The sequence below is a fragment of the Rissa tridactyla genome, chromosome 1 (assembly GCF_028500815.1).
Source record: "Rissa tridactyla isolate bRisTri1 chromosome 1, bRisTri1.patW.cur.20221130, whole genome shotgun sequence".
In the NCBI taxonomy this organism is placed as follows: domain Eukaryota; kingdom Metazoa; phylum Chordata; class Aves; order Charadriiformes; family Laridae; genus Rissa; species Rissa tridactyla.
Window position 1 is genome coordinate 216,005,588 of NC_071466.1, and position 27,812 is coordinate 216,033,399.

A 27,812-nucleotide genomic window follows, 5' to 3' on the forward strand; every position below is an offset into this window, starting at 1 on the left:
TGTCTGAGGTCCATACCCGCCGGCCGACGGCTCTGCCAACTGGGAATCTAGGGCTGGCAGCTAGACCCTTGCATAGCAGTCGGACTGGCAGGGAAAGTCGAGGCACTGGCACAAGCAGGGCTGCTCTTGACTGCTTCCCAGCACTGAGTCTGGCACCAGGGTTAGCCTAATTTCCACCCAGAAGCCAATTTTTAGCAGGTCCATCTTTAATAAATGGTGAGAGATGCTGGCACCTCTAGGGGATATTTTATTTTAGGATATTTAATTTTAGGTGTTGTGAATGAGCGTGTCTTTGCTCTGACTGTACAGGGAACCCAGAAAGGTTAATAATTTAATAGCACAGATGATCACAGGCAAGTGCCTGGACCTGTAGAGTTGTGTAGCGTAGACACCACCTCTGCAGCACAACACCCCTGCAATGGCCTGGTCTCAGGTCTAAATACCTCTAGAGCTAACAAAATCAGAACTGTAGCAGGCTTATTCCTACTCCAAAAGTCAAGAAGATAGTTAAATCCTAAAAAGAAAATAGCACAACATTCATAAATCTGACAGGTGAAATGATTATTTGGGTTGGCTGGAGATTTGACCTTTGGATGAGATAGATAGACAGGTAGAAAATGGATAAAAAGAGAAAGTAAGAGAGAGGCATTTGTGGTTATTTTCCAGGAAACGAAGAAAGTATCTTAAAAAATCAGAACGAAAATGGAATTTCTATTCCAGGAGAAACTAATATAATACCAATTGTATCAGCTGGGGGCTCAACGCTGAAAACTTGAACTATTTTCCCAAAATGGCAATTCCAAAATATTTTTATTCTGAATGATTAATAAATATCTATTCTGTTTGAAATACTTATTTTGCTGACATCAGTTAATCTTCTCCTGATAAAACACTTTCTATGAATGACGCTGGAAGGCTAGAATATATCACCATACTACATGCAAACTACTCAAAATGAAGACAGAAATATAGGGTAAAATTCCCAGATTTTATTTTATTTCCTTACGTTTTAGACACACTTTGTAAGAGAACTGCTTTCCCCATGGAATATTTCCGTTCTGTCTTGTGGTATTAAACTTGCCACCAAATGGTTTTCACTTGTTCTAATAAGTTAGGTGTCTAGTAAGGTAGGTCTGTGGTTAATTAGGGCTCACCTATGCTTGAAAGAGCTTGCGAGCATTGGCAGTACATCTCATAGCAGGTCAAAAGAGGACTTTTTTTCTCGTATGACTAATGTCACTACCCTGCATAAAAGAAGGTGTAGTGGTGCAAAGGAACATCTTGCTAGAAAAGGCCTTTTCTTTAGAACTAGGGGTGCGTTTGAGACAAAAGTTTCACTGAAGAAGTCGCAAAATATCTCAGTGGAAACATTATCATCCTCCTTCCATCTCTGTCTAAAGCACGAGATTTTTAAATATTCTTGCCATGACTCCAAAAGCATCAAGAGGAAACAACCCAGAGTGAAGCCAGCACAGCACCTCTGAACCCCTCCCTGTGCCATTTTTAATTTGTAAAAGTCAGCTTCAAAACCTACTTATTTCTTTAAAAGAGGAGGGCCTGGGATTCTCCCGGGAGCATGTGGGAGATTTTTTAACCCCAACTCATTGCGCTCCCACAGACGCGTACAAGAAGAAGGTGTTACCGCGCTGTTTTCACAGCGACAGAGAAGGAGCCTGTTTCTATCACAGGTGCAAAAATGTGGAACGAGACCTGTCAGTTTTGGAGAGGAAAATGCAGGCAGGGAAACAAAAGCTGCCAGGAAGCCTCAGCTTTCTCTTGAAGACCCGGAGCTGCGACGCCGCATCACAATTCACGCCCTGCACTCACATCAGCCTAATGCTGCAGCTTGTCACTCTTCAAGGCGGTTTTGTGTCTCAGCGAGTCTGTTAAGTCCTTTAATTTCACCGAGCAGCGATATAAATGCAGGAGCTGGGAAGTAAGTAGATGTTCTGGGAAGCTGGGTGCTGGGTCCGTGTGTGCGCACGCCTGTGCAAGCGTGAGTACGTGTGTTGTTTCTCCTCCTTCGCCTGCAGAGATGCTGCCCTGGCTCCTCGCCACACGCTCTTACCAACTGCTCCAGACCTACCATTAGCTGCAATATATATCCAGTCACTTGAGATTACTTCCATGCTAATGGCTCAGAAAAAAAAGACTTTCCAAGAGCTACTTATGATTGCACCAGACAGTTGGAATATTTCATGAGCGAATATTGCAATGATCTCTTTGAGCTTTGGGAGCTGTTGGAGGAAATGCCAGCAGAAATAGAAGTACGTCCCCTGTGGAGCTGAAGGGTGGAAAGTGTGTGCTTTGCACTTCATAAAGAGACTGTAGATGCACAGCTGGGGTCAAAGTGTGGCCGAGAAATGTGGACGGACCTCAGCCTGGAGAAGAGAAGGCTCCAGGGAGACCTTAGAGCCCCTTCCAGCACCTAAAGGGGCTACAGCAAAGCTGGGGAGGGACCCTGGATCAGGGAGGGGAGTGATAGAACAAGGGGTAATGCTTTTAAATTGAAAGAGGGGAGATTTATATGAGATCTCAGGAATAAATTCTTTACTGTAAGAGTGGTGAGACACTGGCCCAGGTTGCCCAGAGAAGCTGTGGCTGCCCCATCCCTGGAGGGGTTCAAGGCTACGTTGGACGGGGCTTGGAGCCACCTGTTCTGGTGGGAGGTGTCCCTGCCCAGGGCAGGGGGTTGGAACTAGGTGATCTTTAAGGTCCCTTCTAACCTGAACCATTCTATGATTCTATCATTCTGTGACCTTCAGAACATCATACTACTGCACGGTCAGGTCTTTGTGTTTTGGACTTCTGCTTTAGTTGGTCATCCATCAGCTTCCCAACACCAAATTCTATGATTCTCTGCAAAATTTCTGAATCTTTCCTGAGGTCTGAGAATCTGAAAAGATTCAAAAAAGATTTCCCCGAGCTCCCAATAATTTTTAAGGTCTTAAAGCTGAACTTTCAGATGTAGCTGCTCATTCTGGCTGTCTGGGTTTGGTTTCACAGCTTCAGGTGTTTCAGGTGGGCTCAAAATTATCAGGCCCAGATATATCCAAGTTCAGCGGACACCTTTACCTTGGAAACATCAGAATGAGCTGGGACCTCCAGCAACCCAAATGTGTGAGTACTTTGGGGACTGATAAATGACAGGAAGATGGATCAAAACACAATGAGAGGAGTTCTTTTCAGTGGCATCTGGGAAAACCAGACTCTACCCAGCCTTTGCTTTCACAAAACTTTCACAAATGGACATTGGTTTAGGGCTTGTTCATAACACCCACACTTTTTGATTCTTAACCAAATACAACTGAAAAAGGCTTTCTTGCTTTCTAGGAAAATAACTCACCTAATTATTCATATTAAACTAGAACCGTGGAGGCTGGATTTTCCTCCTTTGCATTTCCCTTTATCTTCTCTGTCTCATTTTCCTCTTTACTTTTCTCATTTGCAAAATAAGGCCCTAGCCGCACTGAAAGGGTGTTCATTTTAACTAAGGCAGGGTGAGTGAGAAGTGCATAAGGCAGGAGGCAGTTGGTAAGGATGGAACCCTCATTTTCAAGGCTTAGAACCATCCCATTGCCTGCCCTGTGACCCTGAAAATGGCACCATCATTATGGCAAAGGCATACTAAGACAACAGGCAAAAATCACTTTAGACTGGAGGCCTGATTTCCCTCCCTTGCCTTTTTTTCCCTTCCAATGCTCCCTCTCTCTATGTTTTTTCTATTATTTTATCTCTCCTTTGTACCTTTGACCCAGCTCTTCCTTTGGCCCAGTCAACACATTCAATAGAAAACCTTCTAAATAGCACCTTTATGCTGCAGGTCTTTCCCCTCAACCTTGCCCTCATTCTCTCTTTCTCACTTAATAGGACAGTTACAAGCTTCATTTAGTCCAGGCTTGATCCTGTCTCCTCCTTGAACCTTCAAAGCGGGAAAGCTGAAAACTGTATAGGGCTTTCTTTGTTCTATGGGGACTTCTTTTACCATGCAAAGTCAGCCAGACAAACAGAAGAGTTTTTTGACTTTGCTGGAGTCAGTGGAGTGTTGTTTTTTTCTGGACATTGACTTTATCCATGTCATGCTGCCAGGAAGCATGAACTACAACCTGCTCTCTTCCTTGACCTCCTGTCAGCAAAGCTCAAAACAGTCTGGGATCACTCAACAACTCCTTCTCAACCAGGCTGGTTTCAAGAGACAGTTGGGCTCCTTTCATTACCCTCACGCCATCCATTTGAGATGCCTCAGAGCATCTTGTCTCACCTTCAGCTGCTCCTAAAGGCTTCACATCACATCTCCCAGCCCTATGTGAGCAGGTCAGATGCTCTGGGGTTCCTCAGATAGTACTATCCGACTGTGTTTGTGCAACTGATTCATGTCCACATTGACTATGATGGGAACTCTGACACCCTTCTCACCCCTGTATTGCAGAGACTTGAAGTTGTGCACCTACCTTTGAAGGCCACCACAACCTCCCATCCCCAAGGTTGTGTGGGCTTTGTCTGACCCAACAGGTCTCATAGCTGACCTTCCCCTCACCAACCAACAGACAAATCAGGAAAATAAATGAAGGAAAGGGTACAAGAGGGAATACCCCAGCTTCTTACAGATCTGTGACTTACATCCGTGATCTTGGGATTGGTGCATTTGCCCTTGGTGCTGGACAACTCCAGCCACTGGCTGTCCTGGGCTGGGCAGTGCTGCTTCAACGTGCACTGGTTCTGCCCCTCGCACCAGCCGCACTCGAAGTCCGGGTCGGCTTTCAGGCACAGTCCACAGCTGTCCCGCATGGCCCCACACTTGTACAGGTGAACTGCAGGGACAGGAAAACAGAGAGGACCTGAGAAACACAAACAGCATGGGAGAATGGTGGGACATCAGAGGGCAGAATGAGGAGCGAGAGAGGGGAAGGCGTTCTGGGCTGCTCGTCCCAGCGGCAGGATAGGACCTCTCCAGGGGGGTAAATAATGGGGGGAAAAATGTTTATATCCCTCTTGAAATAAGCCGCACTTGTCAGAGTTCATTCCTTGTGCAAGATATATTTGGAAGCTGAGAGCAGAAGGAAGGATGCTGTCCTCAGCAGGGTGATGGGCTGCAAGCAGGAGGTTGGAGGGAAAGGTGCTTGGGCAGTCCCTTCCTATTTCAGAGGCTGTCTGAGTGTCATGCAGTGCCATCTATAACCAGTTTCAGCCTCAGCTCTTTATCATAAAATTTTTTTCTAGACCTGGTCTACCCACGGCTTAAACTCGGGGATTTGTCTGGTGTGAAACTACCCAGAACTGGGCGCTAAGGTGATGCCACTCAGGTTTCCTCCTTAACAGAAACCTTAGGAGATAATAGTAAATCCACAATGGTATGCTACGAGGCTGAATCCAGGGATTCACAATCAGCCTGTTCCCCTTCTTCTGCTCCAGAAATTCAGTCTGCTTTACACTTTGAAGTACTAAGTTGATCCTCCTCTAATACGGACAGCAATGATTAGTGCTTAGCTCCATCTTGGGCTGCTAAATGATTAGAAGCAGTCAAAACTTTTTCTAAATAAAGCCTAAAAATGTTGCAGTCTTCCTATGAAATAAGATCATGTAATTTATCCTTATTTTACAAATATGTAAACTGAGGCCTGCGTTGCACAGGAGGCTGATAGCAAAAGTCTCCTCCCTGAAGATGAAGACAGCAGAATCGAGGCTTTCAGCCTTGCTTTTTTTCTGTATTTGTGGGCGTGTTGGTGGATTTCTTTATAAAATGGGGGATTTTCCTTTTGTGCTTCTGTTTTGCTGTTTCAGTAGGTGACCAAAGTCTTGTCTGTGGTTATTGCTATTCACAGTCCCAAAGCTCAAAGGCTTTGGATATGTGTGCTGAAAAGCTCTGGCTGTCTTTTCATACCTGCATCCCAGAAATCACCACATATTAACCAGCACAAGGAAAAGCTCAGAAACTTTTTATTTCTCCAGGTTGGGCACAAGAAAAGTTTGCAAAACAGCTGTCAATCACAGCGTGCTACAGGCCTCCTGGGATACAGCCCTTTCCTTAATTTTCTATTAGATTCCCTCAAATTTGCTGCGTTGCTCTGCTTGCAATGCTATCAGTGAGTATCTCTGCAGGCACTTCAGTGTGTTTGGTTCAGTTTAGCCTCTCAGCCTACCAGCCCAGCCCATGTGGCTATGAAAGTAGAGGCATCTTGGTTGCTTGTAGACAGTGTACCCCAGTGCAACTGCACTTAGAAAGCCACTGGGTCTAACCCTGCTGCTGCCTCTCCCGCTCAGTTTTCCAGAGAAGAAGGTCTACTTGGTTGCAGCACTGTTAAAAGCCCTGCCAGGGATTTGGGTTTGCTCATATCCACTACATTTATGCTAGTAAATAAAGCTTTCTGTGTCTTTGAAAGCCATGTGGTATGCCTCCATGTGGTATATCCACATGCACATGCCCAAGCTCTCCTCCTGACCCAAAACATGATGATATCATCCAAACTACTCATTTGGGATAGCCACCAGCCAGTGCCACTTCCCAATTTTTTCCTAGTCATTACTTATATCCTTCTGCGTTTGAATAAACCAAGAACTTGTAAGAAACTGTGCTAAAGACTAAGCACCACAGATGTTTCTTGAGTTCATCCCCTGGTCTGGTTTATGTTCCCAGCACAGACATGCCTAAAGACACAATCATCATGATTATGAGATTGATTTTGCTCCTACATCACCTAGGACAACTCAGTACCGCCCAAAAAAGGGTTCACACTCTTGGTGTGGACCATGTTGCACCAGGAACGCTCAGGCTATAATGGTAGCAGAAAACTAAGCAGGACCTGGGCCCAAACCCAGACCTACAACTCACAGTTAAAGACTAGCACTGTTCATGGCACTGGTTGGGCCCATGAAGATTAGCGCTGTCCTGGCAATGCCTTGGCACAGCTTGGAAAGCAGGAGAGAGGGCAGACAGCTTCAGCGTGGAGAGAGGTTGGCAGTGTGAAGATGGGCTGTGCCGTGCTGCTGGATGCCAGGGACAGATGAGGGTCTCCAGCCTGTTTTAACCTCTAAGACACAGTTTTGGGGAGGACAGTGCAGGACCTTTTGCATTCAGATTACGTATTAAAACCCACTGGCTACTCAAGTCAGCGCAGAAAAACATGACAGAGGTGGGTACAGGGAGAGAAGGACAAGAAGGGTTCATGTCATGTGGACAAGAGTTGCCTTCTGTATTGGTCTCCAGATTCATTGTGGTGTTGGTGGAAACTTCACCCACCATCCCTCAGCGTGAGGGTGGGTGTGAAATGGTGTGAGAGGAGCATGGCAGAGATGGAGTGGGAGAAGATGTGGAAAGTGTCCAAGAAGGTAAAGCAAGGGAGGGAGAAACTTCTGAGAGGTGGTGTTGTGAGAAGGAGAGAGACTGCAGGTCTGAGCCGTAAATGCAGAGCAGCCAAGAGGAGAGGCTGCCTGAGGGAAAGGCCTCAGGGTGGCTGAGGGTAATGAACAAGAAGGAAGAAGATGATGTGAATGGACCGTCCATCTCCAGCAAAAATGCCTGCCTCAGGGTTGCGGCTGGACGTGCAAAATCCCTCTGTGAGGGGCACATCAATCCTGTGCCATGGGTGGTAGTTAAACAGAGCCAGGCTCTGGGCAGGAGGTGGTTTTCAGTCCTTTGCTATTATCATTTTATTTTGTTCAGACTTTTCCCACTGGCAAGCTGCAGCCTTTCTCCTCCACCTCTCCCTTCCCCTGTTGATTACTACATTGCCTCTGAGCAGAGCGCGCCCGATCTCCTGGCATGTTAACTTGAAGAGCATCACTGCAGGAGAAATAAAAAGGGGGACAAAGCTGGAGAGGGAAGGGCATAAAAACAAGACACAAACATGTGGGGAGAAGTGGGAGGCAAAGATGATGAAGGAAAAGGGAAAGCAACACAAGTGGGAGGGAGAGTCGTACTTCTCAGGTGCAAAGAGAGACGTGTGTGGGGGGGAAACACAAAGCACACAAAAAAATTGGTAATTTGCAGAGTGCAGAGAACAGCACCAGACAGCACAGGGAGATGGTGGCGGCTTTGTTAAGCGTAGGGAGCGACGTGGCCCGTTGCTAAGGTTACCGCTTCCAAGGACAAGTTGAAATAACTCTTTACCTTTGTTCTGTGCTGGGTTGTCAATGTTGAAATTCCCGTTCCACACGACCGTCAGCTCCACCGGCAGGCTGTTAATCTCCATCCCTTCATACGAATACTAGAAGTGGGAGAGTGAAAATAGAAAACCCAAACTCAGATTTAGATGGTGCCCAGAGGTGGGGAGGGGTTGGGATGGGACAAGGCAAGAGGTGGTGCTGCAAGTCATCAACAAGAGAAAGGGAGCTGTCATCTACCTCCCCACCAGCCATTACCTGCCAGAAAGCAACGGGATGCTCTCAAAGTTGTGATTCTCAATGGAGCAAGCTGTGCCCCTTTCAATAGCCTCCTTAGCCATTAGGTGAATATTCTGTGATTTAAGCATAGTTGCATGTGATGGGACTTATCTTGGAAATCTACCTTCTAGGTGTTGAACACAGCTCTGAATAATATTTTGCCAACTCCTGGGTTCACCTTTAAGGTGTACATTATGCATTGTGGGTCTACCATCCAAATATGTCTCTGCTGTGTACTCCATAGACGCTGAGCATATATGTAAGGTGATTTATTTATATCGATATTTTGAAGAACTCTTGGAAGCTGACTGCGGTCTCAGAAAGCAGGGAACAGGCATATCATGGAAACACCTTAAAAAGGGGGAAAATGGAGGTTCTGTGTAATTATAGACCTGTCATCCTAACTTGGCTTCCCAGAAAGAAAGTACATCAAATTATTAAACAATCAATTTATAAGCACCTGCAAGATGATAAGGTGATAAAAATCAGCCAGCATAGATTTGTCAAGAACAAATTGTGTCAACCCAATCTAATTTCCTTTTTTGACAGGCTTAATGGCTTTGTGGATAAAGGGAAGGCAGCAGATGTGATTTATCTTGATTTCAGTAGAGTTTTTGCTACTGTCCTACAGGAGATTCCCATAAACAAACTAGGGAAATATGATCTAAAAGAAGCCACCATAAGATACATGCAAAAGCTGCCAAAAAAAAAAGAAGTTAAATAATTCAATGTCATGCTAGGATGGTGTTTCAAATGGAGTATTGTCCTGGGTCTGGCATTATTCAGTATTTTCACTACTGACTTGGATGATAGACTACAGATTTCGCGAATTACTTTGATCTGGGAAAGGGTGCAAGAACATCCGAAAGCAGGGTTAAGTATTCAAAACAAACTTGATAAATTGAAGAACCAGGCCAAAATAAACAACGTGAAATTCAATACAGGCAAGTACCGAGTATTCTTCAGTAGGAGGAATCAATGCGAACAAATACGAAACTGGAGTGACTGGCCAGCGCTGCAGGAAGGGGTCTGGGGACTACTGAAGATCACAAACAGATTGTGAATCAACAATGCCATATTGCTGCCAAAAAATAAAGCAAATCTCATTTGGGGGATGTACTAGAGTTTGTTACATACATAAACCCCAGGAGGCAATTATTTTTCCCTACTCAGAACGAGAAAGGCTTCAGCTGGAGTAGGGGGTATCCAGTTTCCAGAAAATATGTATTAAGAAAGCCACAGAAATCTTCTGAGAGAGTTGGAGAGACTTAAACAAACACTTGTCAGGCACAGTCAAGGTATGCAGATCTGGCCTTAACGAAGGAAATGGAAGCTGATCTCTGGAGGCCCTCTCCACGCAGAGAGCTCTCAGACACATGGTGCTTAGTGTATTTTTTCAGCTAGATTTTGGTTTATCATAAGCCAGTTCACACAGGGTTCACCCAGTTGCCAGCCCAGGTGCCCACCTCCACCAACAGCTCCCATCCACCACTTCATCAAAAGGCAAAAAAGCCTCGTAATGGGAGAGGAGATGGTGGCTTAAAGGACGGAACGGGAACAAGGCAAGAAGGAGAGAGACGTTTCATGTCTGCTGCTATTACTGACCACAGCACACATAAGGATTTGCCCTCCTGAGATTGGGAATCTCCCACTGCACTGGCATCTATAGTGGGACGAACTCCCACTTTTAAAGGAAAAGGTGATTTCTGCAAGATTAAATGCAATTGAATAAGCTGTCTGGTTTGGCTGGGTATGTCTTAGAGACCATGAAAGAGTTTCCCCATCACTTAAAGTCTCAGTGTGGTTTTCCACAGAGATGCTGAAGCTTTGAGCCTGTAGAGGTAGGGTTTCCTGTATCCGTTAATTGCTGTATAATTGTGGAGTAAATCGTATATGGTGATTTCTGTCCATTACAGCAGAGTGAGTGCTAGTTGCACAGTAATTTCTCTTTGGACAAACTAAACACAATTAGCCACTAATCTGTAAGACCCTGTGATTACGATCTAGTTGTAGGGTATTTATGGGTATAAGCTTTGTGGTTACCATGGAAGTAAAGAGCAGCCGCAGGTTGGCAGAGCCCTTTGCAATTGGGCTGTACCCGCCAGTCTCATTCGGTATTAGCATTTTTATGACACTTCTCGGTGTCACTGCCAGCAAGATGCAAGGTGATGCAGAGCCGCTTGGACTCACAACACTGACTTTTCACAGTTTTTTGGAGCTAGGAGCAAGGATGGGGAGACAGGAGTGGGAAGGAGAGTCTGAAAAGTAAGGAATAATTAATCTTCTGCCACTCAGGGGCTTTGAAAATGCTTTTTTTTTTTTTGCACAGCACTTCGCAAATGTTGATTCAGAATGGGACAAAGGATATATATATATAAAGAACCACTGGTCAGCCTTAAGTCATAAGTTGAGTCTGTAGGTGCCTGAGAAAGCGATACTGTGTGCCTGTGTGTGTGTTGGGATTTAGCTGTTAGCAGAGCCTAGACAGGGCTGCCAAGGGACAGGCAGCTGGAGTCCCCCAGAGCCTTTCATCCCACCGAGGATCCAAGCGCCAGCAGCAAGAGCCCAGCTGGGATTTCAGATCTTATCTGTCTGCGGCCCCGGGGGCAAACACATATTAGACTTGTTAACTCAGCAGACTTGATCCAGAACCGGAAAGGGATGCGAGGGAATAAACAACAGGATCCCCGTGGAAGAGCTCCAAGGATGACGCCAGCTGGGGGCTGGAATGAGGATGCTCTCCATGCCCAGAGAGCTCAGACAGCTCGTGGGCCGCACTGCAAGCGAAACAGAACAATTTGCAAAGTAACAGCGAGTAAATGCTCCGTCCTCTTCAGACCACAGGAGCTGCTAACTCATTGTGACCCCTGTTCAAAGCCCACTGAACTCAATAGGAGTCTTTGAAAAGGAATCGCTCGGCTGTAACAATAAGATGGAAATATGTTTCAGAGAAGAAAAAAGGGATGGTGTATCGATCTCCAGGACTAACAGCAGAGCTTCCCGGATACTCCTGCTAAGAGCATTCAAACCATCAGGGTTTGTATGTATGCACTGCTTTGCGCAACTTTCTCCAGCCCAGGCAAAACTGCTGAAAAGAGGTAAATCTGGTCCCTAAGTCTGCCAAATCTGGATTCCCGCCATGCAAATCAAATCAAAGCAGAAAATTATGGGCAATTTAGAGGCCCAAACTGAGAAAGAGAGGCTGCCCTTCCAGAAAAGCAGACTGTCTCTCATCAGGAAATGCCCAAAAGCTGCTAGAAGGAGCTGTTGTAATTCACATGAACCACGCAGTATGTTTTGAACTCCCAAGTACCAGTTCTTTGTCTCTTAAACTCTTCACTAGCAGAGATACTCCTGCGACATGGGATGAGCCCATCACATCGCTTGGCTATTTTGCCGTGTTGTTAGTGGTTTAACATATTGTACACAAGTTACTAGAAACACACCGACTGTCTACTGGAAGTCCACTATCCTCAGGCCAAGAGGATGGCTGCAAAATCACAGCTATGCAAACATCATGGAAAGATACTTTGCATATCAGAAATCTCAAATTCCTGGCTGCTCTGGGCCTCCCATTACTGCAGGTACTCTGTATTAGAGGAACTCAACTTTACAGACCTCTGAGCCATGCAGTTTGTGCAAATCCATAGCCATGCTTGACATTTTGAGATGCTGGTATCACTGGGTAAAGCCCTTTGGTAGTTTGGTTTGGGCACATGTAGGACAATAAACCAAGAGCACTTACATGATGTTTCCCCCTTGTACCTTGAGCATGTCCAATAGGGGGAAACATCTGCAAGCAAGCATCCTTTTACTAGTATTTTAGTGTTAGCCTGTTTTCCCTGACAGCACAAAACCCAATCATGTGATTAGAGCTTGGGTCTGGGGATGGATTCCTGTATCTGGTTCTGCCACCAACTCCTTGTGTGATCCTATGCAAATCGTTCAATCCCTCTTTGCATCAATTTTCCATCCATAAACTTTAGGCAGAAAATTTCTTGCCCACAGTCATCCCATCTTCTTGGACTTTTCGCTTCCCAGATCTGGGACTGAATTTTTATGTCTGGCTATCACCCGGGACAATAGAGTCCACATCATGATTTGGGGTTTCTCTGTGGCATTTGAATGTAGGTAAATAATAATAATGAACCGTAATAATAGGGAAGTATATGTACAACTCACAGCCCCGTGCTCGTCTTCCTTCGGCCACCCATAAGTGCGTTTCCCCATGATTTCTGTGAATAGCTCCTCATTTTTTCCCAGCTCTGGGTTTTTTTATCACATCCTCCACTGTATGAGCCACATCACAGAGTCAAATGCCTCTGAGATCTTTTGCTCGAGTGCAATGATGTGACAAATAAAACATATTTGCTTTTCCTATCCCTGTGTTACACAGCCCTTTCAGCTGTACCATCTTGGGTCTCCCGACACACAGACCTGTGAAGGACTCGAGGCAAATTATCAGCAGGGATTTTGCTGCTAGAAATCAGTGTGTGCGGCCTGTGTGTGCCAAGGCCAGGCAATGGGCAGGCTCACACCAAGCAAGAACGTGGGTTTAGTCATTGAAGTAGTCATGGCACGGTCAGGTGGGTCATCTCTCACCCACCTCCCTATTCCTCATGCCGAAGGCTGCTAATACTGGGCTGACTGCAAGTGCTGGGGATCCCACCGCTTCCCACTGGGGAGACTGCTCTCCGCCTTAATAGATCTAGCAATTTCAGCCATTTCTGCTGATGTTTTTACTTACTTATTTATATGCCTCCTTAGCTTTCCTCCTTTTCATTTCCTCCCATCACTCTGTGTCCAGACTGTCGGCAGAGCTATCATAAGTGCAATAAGGAATGGCAGGCAGGGTCTCTCCGAGTGATAATTGCGTGCCTTGGGTGGTGTGATAGAGGACAAAGCCCAGAGCTGCGAGTCTCAAACCACTTGACAAGAACAATAATTGTCCCGAAGCGTGCTGCCTGCAGTGACTTATTGCTGTTATCAAATGAAATATCTCCAGGAAAGACAGGGGGGAGAGACAGAGCTGGCTATTGACTGGACCAAGCACCTAGGCACCATCAGTGCTGGATATGACACTACTGACAGACTGTCAGATAGGCTGGTCCCACCTGGGTGTCCTTATAACATCTCTTAACTGAAGTTGGAACCACTTAGAAAAGTGCCTGCGTAAGACGGTTCTGATCTCAGCTATCCTGGTATAAACCCTGAGGGACCAGGCAGTGGAGAGCAAGAGTTAAAGCTTTTTCCTGATCCTACCCTGTGTGAAAGGAGGAAAACTCCTGCATTTTGCAGAAATTACTCGACAAGAGCTGAATTTGAGCTCATTGGTGCCTAGCATATGACGGGAGGGGGTAGATCTTGAGGCTTATGAAGGAAAACAAGCCAAGAATGATTGCTTAGTCTAGCATGCATCACCAACAGAAAGATCTGCTGGCAGGATAGCATCCCTTCAGGGACACACCATCACAACACATCCTCCCACCCTCCTTTGGACCTCCTCCAAGCCTGCAATGCAGGTGCTACATTCAGTGTCTCATCCAGCAACTCTGCTGAGTAAAAAGCTCTGTCGAAGGGGGCTGATTCAATTTGCAAACAAGCTCACCCGGCTGTTTCTAAAGCCAGGTGACCCTTGGAGCAGGGGCTCATTGTATCACAGTGCCTTCAGACTGAATGCTAATTCTGGCAGGGAAGGAAATAATCATGATGGAGACATATCTACAGCACTCCTTCCCCATTGTCTGTGTCCTCTGCCACCTGCTCAAACAGAGCCAGGGCTTCTCTGTTCCCTTTTTGTATCTGTGTGAATGTTTCTTTCTTTTGTCTGGCTCTCCCTTCCACATTTCTTTCTCTCAGTGTCTGGCAAATTCAGAGCAACAATGAAATAACATTTCGCAGGAAAAAAATAATAACTCAAATCAGAGAGTCAAAGTGCCTTCAAAAGAAAAGGGAAGAAAAGGGAAGAAAAGAGAAGGAAAGAGAGGAGAAGAAAAGAGAAGGAAAGAGAGGAGAAGAAAAGAGAATGAAAGAGAAGAAAAGGGAAGGAAAGAGAAGGAAAGAGAAGGAAAGAGAAGGAGAGGGAGAGAGGAGGCAGAAAACAGGATAGAAAAGAGTTGAGTCTATTCCAAAATAAGCCTCACTCCCTGGAGGAGAGAGAGGTCCACCTTAGCCACCACCAAACACAGGACAAGCATCCTACAGACACCGCACAGCAGCAAGGTCATGGAGTGCCTTGGCATTAATCCGAGGCCCAACCCTGCCACCCTGCACAGCTCAGGCGTAGCCTTGAGTGTTCTGGCATCAAAACAAGCATTAAAATCAACATGGTGCTGTCGCAGCACTCAGGCATCCCATGAGCAAATGCTTCTGGGCGTTCATCGAAGCCCGCTTCTATCCTAGACATTGGCAACTTCTTGGAGCATGCAGTATGGGAACAGACATCATTACCTCTGAAAACCAGGCTCATTTATTGGATACCACAAACTCGGATGCTGAGAGAGATTCTCCAGGACTGCTGAGGCAGTCAGTCCCCCACTCAGCCTAACTGTGCTTAAAATCATCCCGAGATACCTCATGCTGATGCCTATGTGTCAGAAAATTCATGACTCCAAAGGGTGGCTGTTGTCTTCCCTGCTAAGACTTTTTGGACACATATATAAAATCTGCCCAGGTCCATATAATACCCTTTAGCTGCAGGCTTTCACTATTGTAAAATAATTTTTTTTTTTTTAAAAGTGCAATGCTTTCTTATTTGAAACCTCAGACCTGGATGCTCACGGCCACTAACCAGTAATGAAAATCAGGGGGAGGGAGGGGGACAAAGGAACAAAATACGAGAGTGTCATTGGGAAGCTGCTTGTTTGCGACAAATCGTAAAATGTGTGAACTGCCTATAATCTTCAGCACGCTGCCTAATGCAGCAGAATATGTTGTGACGGATTTTAACAAGCACTGCCCGGCATGGAGTGGCGGAGCTGCAGTGAAGTGGCTAAAGCCTGTAATTAGCTCTTTGACTAATAAATCATCTCGTAGTGGCAGCAATGAGAATGACTCAAATGCATGTCTGGGAGACATGAATCTCATGGAGAAGCCTCCGGAGAAGCAGAGACCACCATTGCACATATGCACAGCTCCCGGCAGATGCCAGTGTTTGCCCCCAAGGCTGTCTTTGCTGCGGTGACAACACCACTGTGACTCACACAGGATCCCTGGGAGTAGGGTTACTGGTCCTGCACTGCAGATGAGGAAGCAGAGGTGGGTAGAGGCAAAGGGACTAACCAAAGGTCACGCAGTGAGTCAAAGACTGGAGGAAGGCTGGACTCAAACCTTCGGCATCTCGCCCTTCTTTGGACCCGTTACATGCTGGCGTCTGTCAGACTGTTTATATGGGGTTTTATATGTCCCATCACCAAAACCCCACATAATAACCTTAATTCTCAGTGTCGATGTGAACACCTGTCCTTTTGAAACCCTTCTGAATACATACAAGGATGTGGCCCTGTGAGGATATGGGGCAGGTTAAGCTGCAAGTAATGCCCATGGGTCATGGCTAAGGTGCTCCAGCATGGCCAAATGCTGGGATCCAAGGGCAGGAGCAACTCCTGTGGGGTGACACCAGCCATCCTAAAGAGCAAAAAGGGCAGTTTGCAAGTTAACAACCAGCCTTTCCTTGATTATGGCTGGAATCAGGTACGCAATAAGGTAAAAAGGCTTGCAACACAACACCAGATCCCACTGGGACAGTGCTGTAGACACTCATGGTCCTCCTTGGCCCCTGCACCTCTCCCAAGCACGCAGGACTTGCTCACCGAAGTGTTCTGGCACTGCACGCTGGAGCTGTTGAACCTCAACGCAGGCACCCGCTGCTCATTGCCCTGGATGTTCAAGATGCACTCGTAGCCTCGCTGGCCCGACTGTGGCTGGGGCAGGTTCTTGGCCTTCAGCGTGATTGGCTTGATGACTTCCACGGGCACCAGGATCTTCTCTGCCTGCAGCAGCTGGGGACAGTCCTAGGGTGAGAGAAAACAACACGCCAAGTCAGCACATGGGTTTCCCAGCCTCAGGTGGGGTCCTCTGATGCTTCTCAACGTTCTCACTTCACGCTTCGCTTCAAGCAATTAGAAAGCCTTTGCATCTCCCTGGGCCTCAGCCTATTACAAGTGTATTCAAGGAGCATTACTGGGAAGGCTCAGATAAAGAGGAGGAAGGATTTCTTTTACAGTCCATCCTTTCCTATCTCCCTTGCTCGTGCTACAGACTCTCAACCTTCAGGACCCAAGGAAGTTACCTCTGGTGATTTTTAATACCTGCTCTGTTAATCAGGTGCTGGGAAAGCAATCATGTCCCATCCAGGGACTTATCCTAGTCTCAATGCCATGACATGAGAAGTGAACAAAGCAAAAAACTGAGAATAATTCCTTGCCTCCCCAACAGCCAATGCACCGTTGTACAAAAGGCACAGCTCCACCTAGCTCCAGCAAGACATCTTGTAAACTACAGAGTCTGGGCTGTTACAAAGAGAGTTTTCTTTGGCTTAGAAGGGGACAGAATATTTATTACAGATGAATCCAGCTCCCAAGAAACAACTGTTACACAGTGTGTGGAGATCCCTTGGAAAGGCTTGCTGTTATTTCACAAAAGAAGCAATGCTAAGTGGATGTTGCTAATCCAATGCCTCTTGGTGGGTCCCTCACGCAGGTAGAGTCTCGGCATCCAAAGCTGCGATGCAGAAGACTTCATTCAAAGTCACATTAATTTGCACAGCTTTAGTTAGAGTAGCAACGCACTGCTTCTTCATAGTACAATCAGACAACTGCAAGCTGTCAAATTCATGTATTCTAGGAAGCTATCAACTCTTTAGGAAATTACTGCAGCGTTCGCCTGGCTAATCCAAGGCAGTTTGATACAAAATGGGATCCTTTAAAAAAACACTACAACAGGCTACAAAACACAAGCATGTCATATACACAGACCACGCTGTCTTGATCACTTGTGAGTGCCTGGCTGTCCCCTCTTTTAAGACTTTTCAACTCCTAGATGCCAAGAGAAAGCCCGTCGCCACTTTTTCTTCTCTGCACTGTGTTTGGCACACTGCCTGCCCTCTGTAGAGCACCATGGTATCAAGATGATGCAGCCACCCTGCCCAGTACGGAGAGAAACACCATCACAGCCTTTCCTGCCCAATGTTAGAGCCAGGTCCAGTTAGTGCGAGCACAGTCAGACAACTTACATAAAGAGATGCAAGCTTAATCTTAGGTGTGGGCAATGGACGGCAGGAGGAAGATGACCGATCCACGGCTGGAAAGTAGGGAGAGTGACTGAAAGTCTCAAAAGTGTAATTTACGGCTTACGAAAGCCTGGGAGTTTGTTAGAGCAGATGGTGGAAGCTTCTTACTGAAGCAAATAGCTTAGGAAGATAAAGAAATGGATTAGACGTTTAACATCTGCAGTTACACCAACCAGGAATAGAATTACAGGAGCCATCAATCATCAGACTGCAGGTGTGAGCTGATCTATCGCCAGGGGCAGGAAGAAAATCCAGTAACCACCCAGCCCATCACTGCAGTGAAGTTCAGAAGCCTTCCTCAGTCCCCAAGGTCTGTCTGTCCTAGTGGGGATCCCAGGCTGAAGAGCCCTTTGGAGCAACCTGATTTCTCATCTGCACTGATAGGGTGATGCCAATGGTGTAAGTACTCGACAGCTGCTGATGGACTTCAATGGTTTTGCCCAGGCTAACACCAGAACCAGGACAGCCAAGCACACAGTCACTGAAGCTGGATGGAGGCAAACCATCTTGGGTCTGGTGGCCGTTTTGGGTGTCTAATCTGGCACAAGGTCTAACTTAATAAGTGTTACCAAAAAACTGAGGCTTAGTAGGCCACCATGATAACCTGGCTGGATGGTATAAGGATTGGAGGAGGCAAGCCCATGTGCTACTAAATTGCAGTGATGAGTTTTACCACTGTGACTCTCTGCTGTCTTGGGCATCCTGGTGGTGGGCAGCACTTCAACAAGCAGAGACGTGTGAGGAGGCTCCAGGAAGCCGAGTATATCAGGAGTGGAAGATGCCTTATACCTCATCATGCACAAGACACAGTCAGTGTGGAAAGAGGCTGTGTCTGACCCCCAGGAGTGCTTGAGGCCAACACTCTCTGCTCTTGTTGTTGTCCTGTCCCACGAGGAAATGTCCCCAGGGAACTATTAATGCTGAAACACAATGGTTAAAGTGTCATAGAAGTCTTTGTCTTGACAAAAGTCTGGAAAGACTTTCCAACCTTGAGTCCAATGACCCCACCCTACCAAGGCACACCAGCGTCAAGGCTAGCTGCGGGGTTAAGTAGCTACTCAGCACGAGAAAGTGAGGGATAATCGAACCCTGGGTGACTTAGACCTATAAAAACCCAGAGCGCAGGGGAAGGAGGTGCCCCTGGCTATATTAAAACAGCAGTGAGAGTTTCCAGTTCTGATCACACCAGCAGATACCATGTGTAAATACCTTTTGGGACTGCATGGCTTCAGCACCCCCTGAATCATCCCCTTCACCTGCCCAGCATGTCCTGAGGCCTCTGAATCAGCTCCCTCACTCTCTCTCCTGGTATAAGAAAAGACCTTGGCAAAATCATCTTCATTTTTTTTCTCCCCAGCAATAGGAGTTGAGAGAGATGCATTGGCAGAGTGAATCAGTGGGACAGGAGGATGGGAAAGCCCTATCTGCTGCTGAGCAGCCATCTCCCAAGAGTGGGCATTTTGCTTGATGTCTGTCAAACAGAAAAGCCTCTGAAGGGGGCTGGAGGATGGGGGTTGGAGATAGTCCACTATGTTACCTGCAGGCCAATCCCAGCTCTGCAGGCTGGTCTTTCTTGTCTAGCTTTATCCCGTCCCACCACCACCACTGGTGCTGTAACCTTTCCGATAACACTTGTTTCAAGTTCATTAACAAGCAGTGATTGCGGCAGCCCCAAAACAGGATTCGTTTGCATATAAAAAGCTTTGCAGTGCTGTGAGGAAGTTCATTATAGATAATTGAAGAGGCAAGCGCCATAAAGAGGAAATCCTCCCAATGTGGCATTATCTGATTGACCTAATGTTCTTTCTAATTGAAACGGGGCGGGGGGGGGGGGCGAAAGGCAATTTCATTGGGTGATGCACTGCATAAAACCTCGGCGCTTGGACTAGGTTCTGGGTTTGAATTCAAACATAGTACTCGTTTTGCAGCCTGTGTCAAGCCCTACCCAGTCAGCTTTGGGTCCCTGGTCAGGTTTATATTTTTGAGGGTAAAACATCAACCTGCTCAGAGCAGATCCTGCAGCAGGACCCAAACAGAAGTGTCATTAAAAAAGAGTTATCTTGGGCATTTTCTAGCAGATGTAGTTTCTCTTCACCCTTCTTCTGCAACGGACATCACCTAGGTTGGAAGACCACAGTTTTCACACGATGTAGGGAGATAAAAACATCCACTGACAACAACTGTACCAAGGAAGAGCACAATCCAATCCCTTTTGTCTTTGGTATATAATAAATTAAGCCTTTCTCCTCATTCTAATGGGAGCTGGTTCAGATTCCAGAGGAGCTAAAATCCAGTTTAATCTGTACTAGGGCAACACATTTAAAAGCGGACTCTTGTTGATTAATTTTGTGTGTGTAGCTTCATTCTGCTCATTAAATGCTTTCAAATGAGTCAGGCTCTTTAAAATAATATCCTCCACCTTTGCCAATTACTCGTATCAGCAGCGACACACGCCTCAAATCACCAAATTTTGCCAGTTATCAAGTCAGAGAGCTTTTGCAGTGAAAACACCACATGAAATGGGCTGTACTCATTGGGTCGATGGTAGTTTAATTTTGCTTGTTTATAGCTCCTCATAGAATGCCTGCAAATGTGTTTTGCTACGGCTTGCAGAAATAATGGAGTCTCAGAAATATGAGAACCCTTTCTCTCCTTTTCTCTCACATATGTGTTTTGGCCCTCATCACAGCAATACCTGAGTGAATCCCCAGTGAGAGACATCATGAGAATTCTGCTAAAGAGGGTGATGAAACCTCTCTCAGGCTGTGTGGTCCTAGCCCTGAACTAATTAGTTTTGTTCCTTTATGGTGCGTCATACATATATAGTTATGATTTCACGAGGATTTCACCATGCTATTTTCCAGTCAAAGCTGGAGACTGACCAGAGACTCTGAGTTATCATCCTCTCCTAGGGATGAGGCTTGTAGGGATCTCTCACAGTCTTGCGATATTGTGTGGGGTTTCTTGTACCCTTATTTTGTACAGTTTCACACTCTGTCTCTATTTATGGCCAGGATCAGGGTCTCAAGTCTCATCGATGTGTTTTCCATTTTCCAAAGGAAAATGGGTCTCATCTATTTCGAATGATAGGTGTCCTGCATGGTAACAGGTAGAACGTCCCTGAGGGTTTAACGCAATGACCCATCCACCTATCAACAGTCTCCACCTTATATTGGTGTCCCAGTTCACTTGTCTTCCCCTGTGCATCTCTTGTCATCCAGAGCATTCAGGTGAGGGAATCTTTCCTACTTTTCCTTCATACTGCTCCCTGGTAGCATTAGCTAGATCTCCCCTTTCTACAGAAGGAAACTAGAGCTCTCCTTTTGCTGACTGCATTGTAGGCATGTTTGGCAAAACAAACTCAACTCTTGGCAATGGATTCTCACCCTTTCTTTCCCAGAAGAGTAGGAGTCATCTCCTTTCAGGACCAGACATAGCTGCCACCACCAATTCCTCCACTACTCATCTCAAAGCATCTAGCTCCCCTTTTCTCCTGCCATCAAAATCCATTTCTTCATCCTCAACTTCAGGGTTTTTTTAAAGACTTTCTTTTCAATACCCCTCATTCAGCAACCATCTTTGTGCCTTATCCAAGCTACCTTGCCCGGAAGGAACATGATCACAAAGTGCACCTAAGTGGGGACCATAATTTACTCAATAAAGCCCTTCGGGACCCCACAGGAAACAATACTTACATAGCTATTTACTCATATATTATGTAAATACAACACATCCTGTGTTCATCTCGTCTGCTGAGATGCAGTGTACCATTTTCCCTGTGTCCCCTATGGCTCTCTCACCCTCCTACTCTGTGCTGTAATAAAGCCAAGAGGGTAAAATATGAGAGACAGAGACTGTGTCTTTATAAAGATATCTAGACCACAGCATCTGGATGCTCTGTTAATTAGACTAGATTAAAAAAAACCAAAACATTAAAAACCAAAATGAAATAGGGAAAGAGAAAGAAAAGGAAAAGAAGGAAGGAGAAAAAAAAGAGGGAAAACAGGCAAACAAACAATAAAAAGGCTTTTTTTGTCATTAACTTTAGAGGAATCAGATTGCACTTGGATAAAAAGCAGCAAAACAGCAAGTTGGCAGATGAGAAGCAGCAGGGGCTGCCTGGAATATGTTGCCTGAACCTCCCTCTCACACCTCAGCATGGTCACCCGAGGTCAGGGCTGAGACACCACCCGAGCAAAAGCAGATGCTTGTTTAGCAGCTACCCTGTACTGCTGCAAACAGAGGGCTTCGGGGTTCAGGGCTGACAAGCTGGTTCCTTCCATGAATCACTTTTAAACTCTTGCACAACTTCTCAGCCCCAGGATAATCTGGAAAAGGAAGCAACAAGGAGCTTGGCATTCCCAGCGCGGGAGGGGAAGGGGTGAGTTACAGTCCACGTTGTGTTTACATTATTACACCACTAATTCTTAGCATCATAAAATTATATTTAAAATTTACACGAACAGTGCCGGGGAACGTTATTAGGTTATAAAGTGGAATCAGGTCAATGCTTTGTAGGCAGGATTCCAAGCTCCATAAATTTCTGGATATACTTCCCCCAAATTTACATCGGCACCAGCAGCAAGCAAACCAGCTACAAAAAAGCTCACCCGGTCAAAGTATTTTTTAATGCACCATATATTTTATCTGCACTTCCTAAGTTTACAATGTTGTTAGTTTGATTGATGGTGTGCTTATTTATTGCCACAGCAAAAGTAATAATACATGAAGAAAATGCTCAGAACTTTAAAGGCAGCTGATGAGGAGAAATCAACAGGATTTATGGGAAGAGTAAACATCTGCAGAGACAACAAAGGAATAATTGAGTCCTTGCATCGCTGTCACTTCTGGTGGCTCCTTTCTAGTTAAGAGTCTTCCATGCACTCAGGAGCAAATATCAGCTCTCTTTTGTCAGATATCACAAGTGATTCTGGTGCCTGGGAAAAGGTGTTTGCCCTGGACGTCGGTGTTCAGTCTGTAGAAGAGATTTGGCCCTGTTGAAGCTCTGAGCACCGTAGCAGCTACATACCTCACAGACCTCAATGGTGGCTTGCACACATTGGTGTACAGATACCACTGCTGGAGGGAGACCAACAGATCAATAACAGATCATTAGCTTAGCTGCCATAGCCTCTTGGGTCCCTGGCTTCAGTGTTGTGAAGGCTAGAGAGCAATGCTGAGCACCAGAGAGCAGATACTCGAAAAGCAGAACCTAAATGAAGATAACTAACTCCTCTCGCATGGCTCACTGCTGAATCCCGTTGATCCAGAGCAAAGTGACTCCCCCAAGGCCACACAGGCAGTGCTGGCAAATGACCCAGGTCTGCTGAGAGCTTGATCCCAACCTAGGACTATTCTGCCTCTGAAGTCAGTCCACACATCTCTGCTGATCAACATTAATGATTTTACCCTCCTTTAATTCTTTATTAATAGAGTCTTTCTCAGCTGGTCCATTATTTCACAAGGATCAAGGTCAGGCTGCCATAATTATCCAAGCACCACATTTATCCTTTTTAAATAGAGACACAATGTTAGCTTGCTTTCAGCCCTTTGCTGCTTTGATACATGCTCTGAAGGAAAAGTAATGATCCGGAGAGCAGGAGCCTTCTGGTCACTGGATGAAGGGAGTGGACTAGTGACAAAAATAGTAGATGATTGTGTCATTAGGTACATCTGCTCGAAGGAGAGGGGATACTGGAGATGTGCAAGTGGTCTCAGTTCTGGTGTTTTCCAAGTAACTGCCTGGTTTTGAAATTAGAAGAAATATAAATGTGTGCATTGAGGAAGGTGGTGTATACATAAGAGACAAGATAATGGTGTATTTACTTGACAAAATCCGTCATTTGTTAAAGGAAAACCCTGGTTAAGTAAGGCAGCCCTTCAGAATAGCACATATAGTAAAACTGGATTGTGCAAAGCCCTGTGTAAAGCACAGGGCAGAGCACACCAGCTTATAAAGCAGTGATGAATTTCTTCTCTAAGTCTGCATCCTTCTGCCTAGCCAACTTTCTGTCCTTCTGTAAGGACTTCCATCTGAAGTTCACGAGACCTTTCATGTATATCAAAGCACTGTACATCTATGCATGGCACCCCAGTAGCCCAACGAGGCTGCAAACTTTGAGCATTGCAATAATACCCATTACTGCTCATCCATGTAGGTACCAATGACATCGACATGTCACTAATCAACAAAGTTAATTTTCCTATACATCTATGCCAACAAATGCTTTTTGCATGCATAAGGGACATTCTCCAAACAACGGTCCCTCAGAAGCGACAGGGATTCTCATGACAACACTCTCATAGGGGTATTTCTGGTGTCTAACAAGGATTGATCCCAAACTGTAGTGATTCCTTCCCAAGAGAGGACTGAAAGTCTATTTCTTCCCTGAAGCTGCCCAATTTTACAAAGTTAGCAGGAACTTGGTACCTCCAAGAGCTCCAGACTGGCCCAACAAGGCCAAGAATGGCCAATGAGTTCATAAGTCAACAGAGGAGACAGAGTAAGTGACGGACCGGAGGTGCACACAGGCCATGTTGATGCAATCCCACTTCCTTCAGAAACCAGGACAGAAGCCCAAAGAGTCATAATACTTTGGCTTCCACAGTGGGAAGGTCAGGACCATGATATCATGGTTCTTGTCACCCTCCCCCTTAACCAGGATCCATGACAGCACGAGATAACATCCAAGCCAAAGCAAATGGACTCATGCTTAAAGACAAGGTGGGGAAGGAGGGTCTGAGCTCAGCCTCCTGCAGATGCCCCAAGCAGGGTGGGAGTCACATTCCAGCCTCACCTCTTATCTGCAGCTTCAGCATCCTGAGAATATATCTCCTTGGCCAGGTCCCAAAAGCGCACATATTCCAAACCAGTGAATGCAGCTGATGCTACAATGGAGAAAAGCAAAATCATCCTGTTTCAAAGCCTAGCCATCACCCTGGACTAAGTCCGAATGGGGAATTGCCTTTCCTCCCTCAAACTGCAGGGTGCCATACAGATCCTAGCAGTCCTAACAGATGTCCAGATAGCCAAAAAATCCCATAGACACTTGAGGCATTACAATGGCATTGCACTGAGCCAGGCTATCAAAACATCATAAGCTCTTCCCCACGTTATTTAAAGGGTGCTGTGTTGGCAGGGACGGATAAATATTACCCGGTTGCATTCTGAGATCACTCTGTCCTGCGAGATAAATAATCTTGCACTACAAAGATGAGCAGCCAAACTGTTATGAGTAACATTTAGCAGGGACGCAGTATGGAGCGTCAGATGCTTCTTACATCTCCATTCAAACTAATCTCCCTGAGTTACTCCTAGAAATTACATGAACAGGTCCTTGATTAGTCACTCATATGGTGGCTGGAGATGCTAAGATCTAAGAAAACAAGTTGTATATTAAAGGAGGATGAATCGCTCACAGGGAAGGCTTTTCCCATCAGTTCTCGGTTCCTGTTGTGATTTGGTTGTAGGTCTCAACAGGGAGAGACATGATGGAGCTGCCCTGCACCAGGACAGATTTCCTGCAGATCCACCACCATAATAATCAGAAATCATGCTACAAGTTACTGCGGAAACTGAAGAAGTTACCAGCTTTTTCCCCTGCCAGCTGGGTGACTGCAGGGCAGAAAAGCTCAGAGATGACAAAAGGTACCCAAAAATAACAGAAGCCACTTCATGCACAGGCTTTCCATCTTTTTCTTCACCTCAGTGCAAGTCAGTACGACTTGCAAACAGCAAATTATCTAATTTGTTTGTACATGCTCAGAGACTTCTTATGAACAGCCCCAATGCGAGATGGCAGCTCCAGGTACTAAGAACCGTACAAGCACCCATTAACAGAAAGTGCTTACCTAAATCAGAAGAGAGTGTTAGAGAAACAGGGGCACGGAAAGGTGAACGTGTCCAAGCCAACTCAGAACCAGGAATAAAACTCTCATCTGCTGAAATAAAACCCATGGCCTCATCCGCTATGTGATACTGCCTCTGAGCAGTATTTTCATGCTCTAACAGGACTCCATGAAGCTTTCTGCCTGGCCTGCCATTTCTGTGTTTACTTTCCTCTTATTATTATTTGAAGCATGCCCTCTAAAGAGAATGTACCCACTCTCCATTTCTTGGAAAGGGCTGTAACGGTGGATGAGGGCTGAAATGCCAAACCACCAGGAGCCCCAAGCCACAGCTGGATCCAAACCACCAGCTACAGCCTCCTCCCCAATTACCCCTGCCTCCCCCTGGACAGGATGCCGACAAGACTGAACTCCATCCCACGTGCTTGGAAACACTTCTAAGAGCTAAATAGATGATAAATGCCAAACCCCTATGCTGCTTAAAAGCAGGTGCCATGAAATGCATGCATCAATACGCCAGATCCCATCTGCATGGGGTGGCTGCTCCTGCCACAGGCAGCTGCCTGTCTAGAGCTGCTCCTGGTCCCCTCGCCTCTCCTGCTGGTCCCCCTGCCTGCTCACAGCACTTGAAGGCAGCAGGTTGCCTGCAGTTGCCATAGAAACTACACCTCGCACCCTCCCCTTAATGATAGACAGGTGCCAGGATAAGTGAGCGGGTAATCGACCAGTGGAAAATGATTCGGCGCGCTGGTATTGGCCTCGCTGCAACTGTCATTAGAGTCCCTGAGAAATGAGAGATGCATTAATTTGAGCAGAGATGGGTTTTTTCTCCTCCCCGTGCTGCTGATGCTTCCAGCAGCCACCTCTCTGGCCGGGTTAAAGGAGGCTGAAAACAGGAGTGGGAGGGAAACCAAGCAGTTGCCACGGCAACAGCTGAAGATACATCACCAGAAGGTTTGTCCATGCAAGGGAGTGAGGAGTTGACCATTCTCACCTGATGGCCCAGCAGGTCTTCTACCCCCTCACCAGTGCAACCACTTAGGCGTTTCCACCAGGGTGCATTTTGGGAGGAGGTGGGCACCGTATCTTCCTTCTGCACCTTGCAAAGAGGACAATGCAGGACATTTGGGGGCTCTAAAAACCTGTCTGCTTTTTGAGACTTTGGGGCAAAGTCTTCCCTGAGTTAGACTGAGATGCACCAGTAGGGTGGGGAAGGGTGCTGCTGAGTTTACTGCAGACAAAGCCCATGATGAGGAGATGTGGGCATTATTACTTTAGAATAGAATAGAATAGAATAGAATAGAATAGAATAGAATAGAATAGAATACAATACAATACAATACAATACAATACAATCTTTTCAGTTGGAAGGGACCTACAACGATCATCTAGTCCAACTGCCTGACCACTTCAGGGCTGACCAAGCATTAAAGCACATTATTTAGGGCATTGTCCAAACGCCTCTTAGGTGCCTGCCAGTTCAAGTTGAGCTGTCACTATCATTCCCTGCCTTCTTCCCTGTTTCCCAAAAATACCATCCCCAAGAAGGAGAAGTGGCTGGTCAGAGCTAAATCAGTGCACTCCACTGCAGAGGCCACTGGTACAGCTCTTCGTTCAGCACGAGGCACAAGCAAGTGCCGGGCAAAGCAGCACTTTGCTCCTCGGCAGCTGCTCGCCAGCATGCGGCTCACACCGCTTTCTATCGCTTTTGACAAATTAATATTTGAAGCAGTTGTTTCTTTTATGTGGGCTTTACTGTCATTAGCACGTACAACTCGACATAAAACACTTTGGTGCAAGATCTTTTCTTCTGTTCTCTTTTTAGGCAGCAGATGAAAATCCTTTTAATAAAAGGCTTGTTTGGGGGAGGAAGAAAAGCACATGCACACGCAAATCGGCTGAGCAGGGAAAGATGAAAACCTCCTTCAAGGTAATTAAATGATTATGTATCTTTTAAACCCGGCGGATAACAGATTTGTTATCTAGGCTTGCTTTTGGCTTTTGCCATTTTTTTTCCCTCTTTTTCCCCCACACAACGCTACAATCCTTGCAAGGCCCGGAACAAGATAGTGTTCATCTTAGAGAAGAAGAAGGCGCAAAAGAAGACATAATCCTTTATCCCATCAACTCGAGTAGGCTGCCCCAGCATACCCAGCCTTCTACAGATGTCTGTGAAACACTGACATGAAAACTACCCCGCTGGATCACAGCAGGTCTCTACAGAGACAAGACGGACAATGCAATCAGGTGTATTGGGTAATAGATATCAGGAGAGACGGGTGCTGTTTCTGAAGCT

General features: G+C 46.0%; 1 protein-coding gene across 3 annotated transcripts in view; it reads right to left on the reverse strand.

The window, feature by feature from the left end:
- Positions 1 to 27,812, reverse strand: part of PLXNA4 (plexin A4) — a 477,975-nt gene that overhangs the window by 79,250 nt on the left and 370,913 nt on the right. For all 3 annotated transcript variants that reach the window (XM_054221427.1, XM_054221409.1, XM_054221417.1), the window contains exons 10-12: positions 16,191 to 16,391; positions 8,108 to 8,204; positions 4,621 to 4,811 (exon numbers count right to left, since the gene is read on the reverse strand). In XM_054221427.1, the coding sequence (XP_054077402.1) occupies positions 4,621 to 4,811; positions 8,108 to 8,204; positions 16,191 to 16,391 (489 nt within the window). The remainder of the gene's footprint in view (positions 1 to 4,620; positions 4,812 to 8,107; positions 8,205 to 16,190; positions 16,392 to 27,812) is intronic.